At 42.6% G+C, this 16,262-nt stretch overlaps 1 protein-coding gene across 1 annotated transcript in view; it reads left to right on the forward strand.

The window, feature by feature from the left end:
• The window catches only part of LOC126358898 (uncharacterized), an 80,927-nt gene extending 71,530 nt beyond the window's left edge, over positions 1 to 9,397 (forward strand). The window contains exons 15-18 of the mRNA XM_050007592.1: positions 3,195 to 3,382; positions 3,474 to 3,702; positions 3,961 to 4,056; positions 9,171 to 9,397. Coding sequence (XP_049863549.1) covers positions 3,195 to 3,382; positions 3,474 to 3,702; positions 3,961 to 4,056; positions 9,171 to 9,397 — 740 coding nt within the window. The remainder of the gene's footprint in view (positions 1 to 3,194; positions 3,383 to 3,473; positions 3,703 to 3,960; positions 4,057 to 9,170) is intronic.
• Positions 9,398 to 16,262: the final 6,865 nt, after the last annotated feature.

The following is a 16,262-nucleotide window of genomic DNA, read 5'->3' on the forward strand; positions in this document are numbered from 1 at the left end:
TTATGACGTGACTGGAAGAGGCACCAGATTGCCGGCCTACTCAGACGCCGTGCGACGACGAAGTTTCGCTATGGCAAAAAGCAAACATGTCTCTGCTCCAGGCCCAGGGAACAAGAACACTTCATCCAACGCCCAAGCTACCCTGCCAACAAATCAAGTGGAAGCAGGAATCTGCACAAATAAGGTTACACACAACAACACCTGAGGAGCAGAAAGTCTGAAATAATCGAACAAGCGACTACCGATACAAGTTTAACTCTCCTTAAAATTACTATTATTCAGAAGTATAAATATTAGCGCCTGCTGTTGCAATAACTCAAGCATACTCATCTACAAAGGTTGCTTCGCCTTCCACACAGGTTATGTTACAATGCAATTCCATCTGTGGAACTTATATAACAGGGAACACTCATACACTTGCACGGCATATAGCCCGGAACATAAATTGCGATCAATAAAACTCCCCAATGATCATGCACTCAGTCACTCAGAGGTGTTTTTACATAAAAGATCCATTTCCACATAACGCAGAATGAAATGATGATTAAATCAAGACTCTAGGTTGTCGACAGGCGTTGATATACACGAATGGGAACAGTTGAAAATGTGTTCTCTGCCCGGGACTCGAATTCGGGATCTCCTGCTTACATGGCTGACGCTCTATCCGTCTGAGTCACCGAGGGTTCAAAGGATAGTGCGACTACAGGGATCTATCCCTCGCACGCTCCCCATGAGACCCACATTCCCAATTTAATGTCCAGACTCTACATTCGTAGTGCCCCTGCCCATTACACTCATTACTCGCGGCAGACAACCTTACCGAGTGCGTGTGCATCCAGCACCGAAGGAGAAGGTCAATGGCCGGTTAGCCTTAACTATATATGAAGATGGTATCTGTTCTTTCGAACATGTCCAAAAGAACAGATACCATCTTCATACATAAAACAGACGTGTCCTTACAATATCAACTACTCAGAAATAAGAAATCAACACTTAACTCCACTCATGTTCGAAGGAGCCGTGACTTGGCAGGCGTCCAGCCAGGGTGTTATTGCCTCCAATCCGTACAGGTGGTCGTCGAAGTCCCATGACATTTGAGCTTGCGGAGTAGACCTGCAACTTACCGACCAGCCTGCATGCGACATAAGTAGCTCTTGCCACAACTCGCCGGTACCAGTCCTTAAGCGGGCGGGCAAGGCTTGTCCCTGACCGATTTAACCATTCGCCACTTCCAACCACGGGCCCTCCAGCCAACTCACTCTCCAGACCCTGCCAAACCAACAATATACACACACTTCGACCAAAGACCTTAGCTCGTGACATACGACCAAATCGATATTGGTAAACAAAGTCTTTAGTGGCGCTAATGAAATGCCATGCCACTAAGATAAAAACTGCCACGGCTCAGCTGTATGTGCGTCTCTGCTTTCTCGCCATCGGTTGGCTCAAGAACAATACTTGCCATTTCTATCCTGTTTCGTTACTGGTGACGAGACGTAGTGTCTTTACGCCAACAGAAGGAAAAGAAAGGAATCGATGAGCCCAAGCAAAGTAGCAGTTCCACTTACAAAGGCATTCGCGCATCCACAAAAGATAACGTGGAACGGCGACGGTGTGGTGTACTACTAATTGCAAACTTCCCCGAGGTGTAACCAACGCTGCTGACATTTATTTTCAACCATTGAGACGTCTTGCGGACCCAGTCAAAGAAGAATTACGAGGAAGCCAATGTGAAGTCATGGTACGCCACGATAACGCCCACTCTCATTCTGCTTGACTGCCAAGAAACACACTACACTGGAACTGGGTTGGAAGTCGTTCCGCACCCACCTTATTCACCTAATCTTGCGCCAGCAGATTTTCACCTTTTCCGCTCTCCTTCAAGAAACATCCTTTCCAGATGAAAATATGCTCCGAACATGGCTCGATGAGTTATTTGGCTCAAAACCACGTGATTTCCACAGTCGCGGTATCGAAGAGTTACCCTGCGGTTGCAAACTGTTGTAAATAGTGAAGTAGAATAGGTTATTAATGACTAGAGTACCTATTATTTGTCCTTTTTGTGAACTTATGGAAAAACGCTACGAACTTACTCACCAACCTTATAGAACGGTAACACGGGATTTTATTTTGAAGCTGTACAATTTATTGCTAAGTCGCTTACATCCTTTGCATACAGTTTGAGGATATAGGTTGGAACATAAATATTGCAGACGTTATGTCGAGGACTCTCTACAAATGAATAAGTGATATAAATCTATTAGAATACCTGTTCTTTCTAGTCCTAGCAAATAAAAATTGTGTGCAATCCATTTCAGACGCGATTTGGCTACGCTATTACCATCGATAAGCTATAGAATTCTTTTGTACAAATTAAATAACTCAGATGTTATCCAGTCAACTCAGGGAAAAAGTGCTGTTATCAGTGAAATTTTACCGCAGGACAAGGAAAATGATAATTTGTTCAAGCATGAAATTGTTTCTGAGGAGTATATTTTATTTAAAAAAGTGATTAACTGCGTGATTTGGAGATGCTTTGGTAATACTTCAATTAATCAACGAGTATATTATTGGATTGATAAAATTTCTATAGTAGAATCACAAGGTGGCACCGGTGGTTATCGTCAACAGGCTTACATTGCATATTGATAAAATATTACTACGCTGACTGACCATCACAATGACAGACTGATGCAGCATTATCATAATTCTTCACTGGATTCGGTACCAAAGTGTTCCTCCTAAAGCTCTCTCGAGACTGCTATACTACTCTGTGCGGAATGGCGAGATTCTTTATCGAAGCTACAGCCACACTGGTATGTGCAAACTATGACTGTTAAACATCACACATTGTATTGTATTACACTATGTTTCAATTGAAGGGGGCTAGACGTAAATATCAGAGTAGGCAAATGCCCACTTAAGAAATTTATTTAGGCATAACGCACCGTCTTCGTACATCTTCCGTATATGAAACAGGCGTAATGAAATAACTATGTTTATTGAATTTCTCTCAGCTGGGCCAGATGAGTAAACCAAATATGCTAGAGCACGCAGTATTCATCATTTCGTCAGTTATATTTCGTTCGACAAGAAAGAATAGACAGTCGAAAGCGGCTGTCGAAATCTCCGAATCTGATTCGGAAAGTAGCAAAATTGACAAATGCTAACAAGCCATACGGTATGTTTTGCAGAGAACTCATGGATCCTGTCACGAAGCGCCCAGATGACAGAAGAGCAGGAGCAGCAGGTGAATGACAAGCTGGAGGCGCTGGGTCTGACACGGAGCCGCTACACAGACACCCCACAGGACCCACAACAGTGCACTGTCAGAGTCAGCACATGCAACAAGCCTGCTGCCACGGAATTTGACACTTCTAAGGTAACACCCAATGTAGTTATGGTGGTTGCAGCTATGAACTTCTGACTACTGATCTGCTACTGACCTCTGTGCCTTCTGTATGTTTGCGCAGTATCAGGGCGTGTGGTACGAGATCGCCAGGTTGGGAGAGGCTCCCTTCGAGGAGGGCGGCCAGTGCATCACTGCAGAGTACACAGTGGCTGGCGACAACAACGTGACCGTACACAACAGACTGTTCAGCACATCTACTGGGACCTTCAACGACATCATCGGCTGGGCCGAGTTGGACGACCCTGACTCTGGAGAGGCCAAATTCACGGTGCACTTCCCAGGTGTACCAGGTCAGTATCATGTGTTTTGCATGTGACGGCTGCTACATACACTAACAACCTCAACAAGGTATTGATTCCACTAGTGGATGTATAACGGAAGTGGCAGTGAGCATATAATATTGTTTAAAAGATGAAATAGTACACTATTTCTTAATACCATTCGATTAAAGTGTACACCAAAGAAATTTCTTTTTACATTGGAATATGTAGAAAACTTACATGTATATTTTTATGTCCAGACTTGCTTATTTCATGGTCTATTGACAGTGACAGGTTCCTATTGGGTACTGGATACTGACTACGACAGCTACTCAATTGTATGGGCCTGCAGGGAGCCTACAGATGAAACCTCCAACATAACGGGTAAGTGTTTATCCTTTATCATCCAGTGCTGTTTACATATGAAACAAGTTGCTTCTCTTCTAGCAGCAGTGTCGAGTAGATAGCTGGAGACCCAAAGCATTCCCAGTGATGGGAAAAACAAATCAGTCCCGTTTTCAGGTTGACTTCACGCCTGCTGCTCTGACGTCGGCTTGCAGTTGAGTTTCGGATTTTTCATGCTCTTGCTTTATGACTTTTCTGAAGATTGACTGTCTCCTCTGAAAGGATCAACATGCTTTCCGCAAACAGCCATCGTACAGATTTCTGTGTTTATGTTCCCGAAAACAGTAGATTCACGTGCTCTTGGAGATATCATGTTCCCAGGTTATAATACAGTTGCGCATTGCTGCCAAATGAACAAGGTGCTAGGGTATCAAACCAGCTGCATGACTGCACTGATGATTTCCTAGCAAACTGAACACAGTATATCACTCTTAGCGGATACAAATCTTTAGACATAAAAAGAACGTAGAGCATAGCGCAATGGAATGTTAGAGGGTAGTTAATTTTACAGTATTTATATCGATGCTCCAGTCACATAAATAAGACCACATGTGATAAGGCTGAATAACCACGTTTTGCAGTGCAGATGAGCACATAGAGAGTCACTGAGATTCTGGAAGGTACCGCTATGGATGCAAAGCCATGCTGACCCCAGCTCTGTGGCCAGCTGCGATAGGTTCCTCGGTTCAGGATGAGAAGCAGGAACAGCCCAGTCGCGGTGGTCCAACAGACTCTCCACGTGGTTTAAATCTGGGGAGTTTAGTGGCCACGGGATTATACTAAATTCTGGTGCTCTTAGAATCGCGCACGCACACTACGAGCTGTGTAACATGCTACGTTGTGCTGATGGTGGATGCCATCATGCCGTGGACAAATCAAACCGCATGTAGGGTATAGACGTGGTCCCCAAAGATAGATACATACTTATGTTGACCCACTGTGCCTTCCAGAATGACGAGATCATGCAGGGAATGCCACGGAAACATTCCCCAGACTCGAATGCTCTCCCCTCTGGCCTGGAAACTTCCGATGATTGTCACAGGTCCGTACACACCTACGACTATCTGTCTGATGGAGCATAAAGTGTGATTCATCTGAAAAGGCCACCTGTCACCACTCAGTGGCCGGCCATTTTCAGTACTGACGTACAAATTCCAGTCCGTGTCGCTGATGAACAGTAGTCAGTGGGGGTTCATGAAATGTTATACTAAGAGGACCTATATGCAGTAATGTTGCCTGAACGGTCGTTGAGGAGACACTGTTAGTAGCCCATAGGTTCATCTGGGATTGACCAACAGCTACACATCTATTCATCTTACACATTTCTACAGCCATTGCTCACAACTGTAATCTATGACCCGTGGTCCACCACAGTTGTCTCAGCGCTAGCTTTGGGTAGCACCATTTTGTCATTCAAGATATACTTTAATCATGGCGGCACATAAATAGTTTACGAACTTTTCCTTTTCCAAATCGATTCGTCCCTTCGCCTCAAGGCCAATAAACATGCCCTTTTGGACGTCATAGAAATGGCTCCGTTTCAGCATTACGATAACGAATGCAGTGTTTCCTGCGTCCCTCTGACATTCCTTATATAGCCTCCACTGCTGTCACTGTCACATATGTCTGTGAGAGCGTATTCCACGTTGACGTCGAGCAAGGGGTGTGGTCGCGCTAATGTGACTGGACCGTCTATACATTAGCTGTATGCAGTCACATGTTACTGTGGCTCAGTCTGTCTTAATGGAAAATAAATAAAAGAGAAAATATAGGCTTTTAATATATATGGAAATTGTATATACATCCTGATCTCCTTCTCTGTCCTGTCTCTGTCTCCTCCTCCCTCTCTCTATGCTTGTATCCTCCTTCTTCTTCCTCTCTCTCCATCATCTCCTCCCCATCTCTTTGACCATCTTCTCCAACCCCCTGCCCCCCTCTCTCTCTATCTTCTCAGGTCTTCAGGTCCATCTCCTTCTTCCCCCTCTCTATGTCCATTTCCTCCAACCCCTCTGCTATCCTCCCTCTTGGCCCTGAGTGGAGTTTATTTTTATTGTAAATTCGTATTCTGTAGTAATAGTCTAATCACAAGCCAGAGACTCAACTTTCCTGGACAGGATGGCATGACTTCAGAAACGTTAAAAGTAGGAGGACGTGACCTTATAAGAAGAATTTATGCACTCTTAAAAGTAATAAGGAAAACTGTTATGGATATGAGGAAGTACGACATGTTTGTCACCTTTGTGAGCTTTAAGAAGGCATATGGCTCTGTTGACGGACAAACCATTCTGCACACTTTAGAAGAACTCAGAGTAGGCAGTGTAGCGAAATAAATAAAAAAATTGAATTTATTGGGGTTTTGAAAAGAGGAAAAGTTACGGACATGGAATTGTGACTTCAGAATTTTTTTGAAAGGCTTTTTAACGGACTGTATTGACCGTATTGAATGCGGACAAATTCAGTGCTGTGTGAAATTTGCCTGTAATATAATTTACCATTCCGATTAATTACATTTTTGAATTCTACGTCACTGTTGATTTGATCAGAGTTCTCACTTTAGACGTAGAATTAGTCCTTCTGCCACAATATTAATTCATTAGTCACCCTCGGTGTTCTTCTCTTTGTTGACCGTGTTTATCTCCCTAAGTCGGCATCGGTTCACTTCACGAAGACGGTGGAAACCAAGGAAATACAATGCTACGTCACTTTAAATAATTTTCGTTACACTTCGATACTTCTCACTATTATTTATTCACAAGACAATAAGACTTGCTCTGCTCGTCGCACAAACCATAATTACTAACAATATGGCTACCTTTCCAGACACACCAAAAATTACGTCCATCCTCTACGAGGCAACAATCGAAAGTGTCTCTCAGCTCCTTCTTGGAGTATGAAACAAAAGAGAATCCAACGTGAACATTACAAAGACTATAATCTACATGGCTCTCAATTTAATCTTTGGCGCAGCCTTTAAGGTATTGTATGTCTCTGCGTCGGAATGTGTCATTACAGCAGCAAGACTAGGCGAATGATGTGACAGACTCTCATGTACACATCATCTAAAATGAAGTTCCTTGGTGAAATACTTGAGGCTTTTGAAGCAGGCACAAAGGTTCGACAAGAAGATTCCCTCTCACCACTTCTGTTTAACATAGTTTTAAATAAAGACATCAAAGAATGGGAGAAAGGGATTGGAAGCTTAGGACAGAGGATCAAAGTAAAGTGTCTAGCTTCTACAGACGATCTCGCTATCTTCACTCAGAGCAGTGAAAAGAATAAACAAGAATTCCATGGAGAAGTTACTTGCGGTAGCATCAAATGAGAACACTAGAACATGCCCTATACTGATGTTAGTATATGCAATTTATAAATCACACCCAGGCTGACCAGATGGAGCAATGGGGAAGCCTCATTCCGAGAGTGTGCACATCCTATAAAGCTCATTGAGGCACAACAGAAGCAGCACTTGATGATAATCATGCCTAGATTGGTATTCACATTCCACTGTGTAAATGTCCGATAACACACATAAGGTGGAGCCCTAGGCAGCCCATACTGGCAGTGGTATATACAGTCTATAAATCTCAGTAAGGCACACCATGTTAAAAAACAGGGAACGCCATCCTAAGTATGCATAGTGTACAAGCTCAGTAGCGTACATGGGTTATAGCAATGTGGGGGCCCATTCTGAGGCTCGTACATACAGTCTACAAACATTAATAAGGTACATCATATTATGAAATGGGGTCTGCATGGTTGGAGTAGTGGGTACGCTCAGTAAGGCATACAGTTGAATGAATGAGTGACCACCATGCCAAGAGTAGTATGTAATGTGCATGAGAGTTCGTATGGGACAATTTTACTAGTAGGCCTTGATGCTATGCAGTTTCCGGCCTTCATGTGTGCCGCGACAGTTCATCGGACCTGATACTATTTTCTGAGGATATTTTTCGGAGTGCATCTCTGTCTGTAGTCGTTATTTACAACACATCAACACATAATATCCCCTAAGAACTATTAGGCAGTAGGCCACGTCTCTAGCCTCCTCAAAAGCATGGTGATGCACTCTTTTTCATTTCTAGAAAGTGACCTGATGTGAAGGTATAGGCAATCCATTAACTGTAGCCTGTTTGCAACATGTCCGCTTCGAGGGAAGGGAATTCACTGAAACCAGTGAACAGATATCATTCCTCTACAACTGGGCGTTATTTCTGAAGTCATACAGATCGAGCTTTTGAGTCCCTACAAAACTCATTTCCTGGCATGACTTACTGAGGTTCATAATCCACTCTCGACATGGAAGGTCTCCATTGATTTATCTGGTGTATGCTAATGTGCTAGCCCTCCACATAACACTCTGAGTATGTATGAGGATCCCTGATTGCCCCTTTTAATGTGCCTCCTTACTAAGACTATGCACTGTGCTGACCACTGTTGGCTTAATGTAATTTACTGACATTTCCGATCAATCCATGCTACTCTTGGCATGGATGGCCCCTATTTCTCAATTTAGTGTGCCTTACTCAACCCCTGTGTATACCATTCTCACTATGGGCGCCCTCATTCCTCCATCTCAAATGTGTTACTGAGATTTCTGGATTGCGGATAACACTCTCAGCATGAGGCTCCCCCATTGCTCCAACTGGTGTGCCTTACTGAGGTTTCTAGACTGTACGTACCAATGTAATCAACATGGAGTCCCCATTTCATTACCTAGTGTCTCTTAGTGACCCTTCTCTCCTTGCACTGCTCTGAATACAGGTATGTATGAAGGTTTCACTTTACTCCCTCTGATGTGCCTGACAGGATTTATACATTGCTCTTACCATAATTGGAATACTGTGATTTACTGTTCGTTTTAGACATCACAGACCAATTTCAGCGTTGGGGTACCCTGTTTCTCTGTCAGTAGTGACTTACTGAGGTTTATAAACAGTACACACTAATCTGAGCATTATAGGCCTGGGAACCTCACACCCCCTTGCTCAGCCCCTTACACAGGTTACTTCACAGCTATGCCACTGGTAATTACACACCTGATATGCTATAGTTTACAAGTGATTGTCGTAACGCCACCTCGTACACTTTTTCAGAAAACTCGTGGGTGCTCTCGCGGACGAGTGACATGTCTGAGGAGCTGACGCAGCAAGTGGATGCTAAGCTGGAGGAACTGGGACTCCCTCGCAGCCGGTACACAGACACGCCTCAGGACTCCAACGGCTGCCAAGTTGAAGAGGACAGCGACGATGGCGCCGCTGCGCTGGGCCCTGCGGTCGCACTCATGCTGGCCACCACCATCGCACTGCTCTTCTCCCTGTGACGATCCTTCGCGACGGACTCCTGCACGCCAACACGCTGTGTTCCCAGAGTAGAACGAGTCAACTCCCCATGTATTACAAGGTTCCAAACACCAGGGATTAATGGTGGTCAGAGACGTTTTTCTGATCTTTATTTATTTAAGATACAATGAAAATATGCCTTTAATTAATTTGTACAGTTTCTTTCCATAAATAAAAATTTTGAATAAAATTTGTAAGTGTTTACTAACTGTTGTCATCAGTTCAAAAGTCAGACTGATAAGGCTCACCATGCAAGTAGATCTTCTGTAACTCTCCCCATGTCTATTATAACTGTAATACCCTACATCTGTTGGAACCTATTTACTGTTTCCATACCTTGATTTATCCCTTCTACTTCTTTATGTATTGGGATATGTGCTGTCACTCTATCCCTTCATTTAGTCACGTTGCCCCATTAAGCTCATATCTCCCCAGCGCGATTCGGTACATCCACATTAACTATTCAGTTTACTCATCTAATCTACAGTTCTAGTTCTCTAGTTATCAAATTTTGAAACTATCTTTTCTCTCCTTCTCTGTGTTGTTTATCATTCACATTTCACTTTCTTATGAAACTACGTTACACAAAGCTACTTTCAGAAAAGGTTCCCTGTCACTAATATACAGAGTGGAGAAAAAAACTAATAAGATAGGATACGTTCGGAAATTCATCGTTGTGCAGCTGTAGCTGTAAAACGATGGCCAATCAGAGACGAGTGGGTGGAAGTTTGTATCGTCAGCGAACGTGTTTAGATGTGTCCAGGAGAGTGGTTTGTCCAGTTAATATACTGCTGTGTTCGAGAAAGTACTCCAGTAATTTCTTCCACGACGTCGCCTTTGTAGCGATGTTGGAGCAGGGGATTTCAAGCATCGCAGTAAAAAAATTGAGATTTGAGAAACAATTTCTTTTTTTCACCATTGTCTTATCCACACCGATTCTACTCAGGTTGTGCCATAAATTTCTTTTCTCCCCATTTCTGTTCAGTACCTCCTCGTTAGTTACATGATCCACCCATCTAATCTTCACCATTTTTATGTAGCACCACATTTCAAAAGTTTCTATTCTCTTCGTGTCTTAACCGTTTATCGTCTAAGTTGCATTCTCATTTTCATGCCTGGCCTCACCCCATGCAAATACTTACATCTACATTCGATCTTAATTAATTCCTCGTCTTCAGAAACACTTTTCTTGCCATTGCTAGTTTACACTTTGTATCCCTTCTACTTCGGCCATCAGTTATTTTGCTGCCCAAATAGCTAAACCCATAAACCACTTCACATGTGTCATTTTCTAATGTAATCCCCTCAGTATCACTTAATTTAATTCGACTACGTTCCATTCTTCTTATTTTGTTTTTGTGATCTCTTTTTCTTTTATCTCACAGTAGCACTTGCAAACTATGTACTCAGTTATTCGCTGCATGTATACCAATCTCTGTCTTTCTCTACGTTTTGTACCCTGTATCTGTCGCTCTGATTCAATGGCTGTTATTTCCTGATGTCTTAACAGATATCCAATCATCCTCTCACTTCTTATGGTCAGTGTTTTCCGTATATTCCTTTTCTATCCGATTCTACAGCGAACTTCCTCAATACTTACCTTATTAGCCCACACAATTATCTACATTTTTCTGTAGCACTACATCTAAAACTCTCCTATTCTCCTCTGTTCCAGTATCCTCAAAGTCCATGTCTCCTTACCATACAATTCCGTGCACCATAAGTACATTCTCAGAAATTTCTTCCTCACAGTGAGGCCGACGTTTGAGACTAGTAGACTTCTCTTGGCTAGGAATGTGCTTTCACCCAGTGTTAGTTTGCTATTTATATCCTGTTTGCTCCGTCCGTCATGGCTTGTTTTGTTGCCTAGATAATAAAATTCCTTGACTTCATCTACTTCGTCATCACCGATGTTAAGATTCTCACTGTCGTTTTCCATTCTCCTTGCGTATTACTCTTGGCAGCAACTTGGATGGAAGAACTATTAAGTAATTCTGTCATAATTCTTGCACTTGTTGGCTGTTGCTACCTTGGGAGTTGTGTGGTTGTTTCTTTTTCCGAAAGTCTGTTAGTATATCCCCAGAGTCATATGAAGACGTGAGCGGAAAACGGGCTAAACCTGAAATATAAGAAATTAAGAGATAAGTGTTGCCTCTGTTGCTGGGTGTTGGAACTATCAAAATTGACGTTGGTCTCATCCCTAAATGATGTTCTGGGGTGAGACCAACGTGAATTTTGATAGTTACCGTACCGACTAACAGCTGGAAACACTTATCTCTAAGCTTTCACATTTGAGGGTTAGCTCGTTTTTCTGCGCATGTCTTCATTTATTGTACACACCAACGTGAATAATCTTTCGTTTGCCACTTCCCCTGATGATATTCCGATGGAACGTTATCCATCCCTATTGCTTTATTTGATTTTAAGTCTTCCAAGGCTTTTCTAAATTTTGATTCTAATACTGAATTCCCTAGAACTTCTCTATCAAGTCTTCTTATATCACTTTATCAGCTAAGTTATCTCCTTCATACAGGCTCTAGTGGAATTCCATAACGCTCGTAGTGTTACTGTTATGTTATGTTATGTTAACCGGGTACCTAGAAACGACGGAGAGGCTCCATCCCCGCCGCAGCCACAGTGGTCCACAGCCACATGACGACTACCGTCGCCCCACAACGAACCCAGGGTTATTTTGCGGTTCGGCCCCCTGTGGACCACCCAGGGAACGTCTCACACCAGACGAGTGTAAGCCCTATGTTTCTTGGTACAGTAATGGTGGTGTTCCCGTACTTGGAGAACTTTGCACAGAAATCTCCCACATAGTGTAACTGAGGCGGAATAAGGGGAAACAGTCCGCATGCGCCAAGGCCGGTGGTAAACCGCTTAAGAACCATCCACAGACTGGCCGGCTCGCTGGACCCCCACACAAATCCACCGGGGAGCGGCGCTTCCTCCCACCTGGGTAATGTTACTGTCCTTGCTTTTAAGTTCACTGAAGTCTGTTGACTGTCTATATGCTGAGACCGTCCTTCTGACAATCATTTAATTTTCATATTAACAAAATCTTCCGTCGGTTCTTCGTAGAGCAACATTATAATTAATGAACAGCACCAGTTTGCTTTTGTTCTACAATATTTCTTTTATTGCTGACCGGTTTTCGGCTTACAAAACCATCTTCAGACATTTACATGTATGAAGATGGCCTTGTAAGCCGAAAACAGGTTAGCAATAAAAGTAATATTATAGAACAAAAGCAAACTGGTGCTTTTCATTTATCATTTCATTTTCGATTTCTTCACATTTTTCATGTAGCCATTTACCCTCAGCTTCCCTGCACTTCTTTCCTAAGTAATTTGTATTTCTGTATTCATAAATTTCCCTGAACTTTTTTGTACTTCTTTCTTTCGTCGATCAGCTGAGGTATTTCTTCTGTTACCCATTGGTTCTTCGCAATTACCTTCCTTGTACCTATATCTTTCTCTCCAACTGCAGAAACTTTATTAGATGTATTCATCCCGCTTCAACTTCACTGCCTCTTCAACTGAAGGGCCTACTGAGCTACTTATTATCTCAGTAACTTCATTCCCTAGTACTTCCATATCCCACTTTTTTGCATACTGATTCTTCATGAGTCGTCCCTTAACTTTCAGCGTAATCTTCATCATTACCAAATTGTAATCTGAGTGAATATCTGCACCTGGGTACACCTTACAATTCAACATCTGATTTCGGAATTTCTTTCTGACCATGTAGTAAGCTAACTGAAATCATCCTGTCTCTCCCTGCCTTTTCCAAGTATACCTCTTCCTCTTGTGATTCTTCGGCAGAGTATTTGCTATTACCATCTGAAATTTACCACGGAACTCAATTAGTCTTTCTCCTCCCGCATTCTTACTACAGAGCCCTTACTCTCCTGTACCATTTCTACTGCTCTTTCACCTACAACCGCATTCCAGTTCCCCCATGACTATTAAATTTCCATCTCCCTTTAGTTACTGAGATACCAGTTCAACATCCTCATACGCTTTCTCTGTCTCTTCATTTTCTGCTTGAGACGACGGCATGTATACCTGAACTTCTGTGGTCGGTGCTGTCTAGCTTTTAAATTGGTGGAAACAAGACAATCCCTGAAATGTTCACATTAACTCACCCACTCTCGGTCCTACCTCCCTATTTACTACAGATCCTATTCCCTTCACAGCATTTTATACTGCTTCTGATATTACCCCATACTTGTCTGACCAGAAATCCTTTCACTTCACTGACGCCCACTGTGTCTAGCGCGAGGCATAGCATTTTCCTTTCCAGATGTTTTATATTCCCTACAACGTTCAAACTTCTGACATTCCACGCCCTAACTCATAGAACTCGTATAGACTGAATAGCATTGGAGATAGGCTACAACCCTGTCTCACCACCTTCTCAACTACTGCTTCCCTTTCCTGACCATCAACTGTTATAATTAGCATCTGATTACTTTACAACTTGTAAATAGCCTTTCGAGTCCTGTATTTTACTCCGGCTGCCTATAGAATTCCAAGAAGAATGTTTCATTTAACATCAACAAAATCTTTCTGTAAGTCTACGAAGTCTACAGACGGAGGTTTGCTTTTCTTCTGCCTATCTTCTAAGATTAGTATTAGGGATTGTATTGCCTTCAGTGTCTGTCCGTTTCTCCGGAGACCAAATTGACCTCCTTCGAAGGTCACCTTCTACAGGTTTTTCCACTCCTCTGTACAGAATTCCTGTTAGTGTTTCACATCCATGACTTGTTAAACCATTAGTTCGGCAGTATTCACATCTATCAGTACCTTTTTTCTTTGGAATTATAATTATTAGATTCCTCGTCAAGTCTGAGGGTATTTCGCCTGTCTCATACATCTCGCACACCCGATGAAAGAGTTTTGTCATAGCTGGTTCTACCATGATTATCAGCAGTTCTAACGGAGTGTTATCTACTCCAGAGGTTTTGATTCGACTTAGGTCTTTTAGTACTCTGTCAAATGCTTCTCGCAGTATCGTATCTCCCATCTCACCTTCATCTACGTCCTCTTCTATATCTATAATGTTGACTTCGACTTCCTGTCCCGTGTATTGACTCTTACATAGAATGAATCACCTAAAACGTGCTCTGCGAAAATTGTGAAATGGGAAAGTGCTATTTTGAAAAGTTCCTGCACCGATCCTTGTACAATATCTGTGGTAACACACAGTAAAGAACAACACAAGTACATACACTAGTTATGTGGATTCTGACTAGTAGTGAGACAAACTGACCATCACAGTTTGTATTCAAAATAACCACCAATAGCGGAAGTACGTGCTTCCATTCCGGTATGGAACGACTGCTGCAAATGTGGTAGTATTTCAGTGGAGATGTCCGAGCAGGCTGCAGTAACATGTCGTTGCATATCATCGAGTGTAATTGGTGTATGATTGTAGCCAGCGTCTTTCAGCTTTCCTCACAGGAAAAATGTCCACAGCTGTCAAATCCGGGGAACGAGCTGGCCAAGGTTGTACCTTCTGCAACCAATCCAACAATTTTGAAAAATTTCGGGTGACATGCGATAATATTTCGTGAACTATGGGCTGGACAGCCCTCAAGTTGGTACCACAGCTTCCTCCTATTCTGCAGAGGAACGTCTTCAGAGATCTGTGGTAGATGGTCTGTTAGAACGCTGTGATTCTTCTGCTTGTTCAGTGTTCCGTCTACGTAAAATGGGCCTATGAGCTGATGCTGCGCAATCCCACACGACACGTTTAAGCTCCACGGATGCTGGCGTTTCACCTGGCGAAGTCAATGAGGATTGTCAACAGAGCAACAGTGTATGTTTCGGTGGTTTACCTGGTCGTGGTTGGTAAATGTGGGTTGATCACTAAACAAGAGACATGATCCATCTGGAGTATCCTGTCTTCATGCCCATGTACAGAAGCTAATACGATTTTCCAAATGGTTGCATGTAGAGTTTGATGGAGAGAGATGTGTTAGGGATATGACCTACGTCGATGGAGAGTGTGTACGTCACTTGCGTGGCTCATGCGAGATAACGTGCAGATCAACTGCAACAGCAGAAAGAGCATTAATTGCCCCCTCTTCTGTCGTCTCTTCTTTCCTTCTGTCCGTTGTCTATGCGTTACACTACCACTCTCAGGTAACTGGCAGAAGAGGCTGATAAATAACTGCCGAGATAGCTGCCGAGATGGTTGACGTCTGTTGGGATATCTCACCACTTACTCCACATTCTATCGAACTGTATTCTTCCTACACTCTCCCCCCACCATGAGCATGGCGGATTTTTCTACATTGGTAAATTACATCGTTCATTCACGGCTTACTGTTTGGACTGTCACATACTAAACTGACTACCAACTCACAGTGCACTCAACAAACACACAAACATACTGTAAGCAATTATAACAGCAATGGCCAACAATACAAGCCCATGACTATTCCATTCTATGAAAACCTCAGGGGATCAATAATCCCTTATATTTCAGCAATATTTATGAGTAGATAAAATATATAGGTTCTGGGTCCTGCTCATTTTATATGTTGTCGTAACAATTTCATGTTTAACCCACTTATTTTCATTGAAAAACTCATATTTTATTGTAAATACATACAAAAATAATAGTAATGAACGATTTTTCTTATTACGTTCACTTCTTATAAAAAACATTTCCTGTTGAACACTTTCCACTATTTCCAAGTTTCAGGCCTCTAAGCCAGTGTACACAACGTGTCACGAAGACTAAGTTCAGAATTAACTGAACCGCTTCATTTTGTAGGTGGTTATCAAGTACACATGCACGGATAGATAACACTTTGTCAAATGGCGAGCTCTT

Source organism: Schistocerca gregaria, chromosome 1, assembly GCF_023897955.1.
Source record: "Schistocerca gregaria isolate iqSchGreg1 chromosome 1, iqSchGreg1.2, whole genome shotgun sequence".
Classification (NCBI taxonomy): Eukaryota; Metazoa; Arthropoda; class Insecta; order Orthoptera; family Acrididae; genus Schistocerca; species Schistocerca gregaria.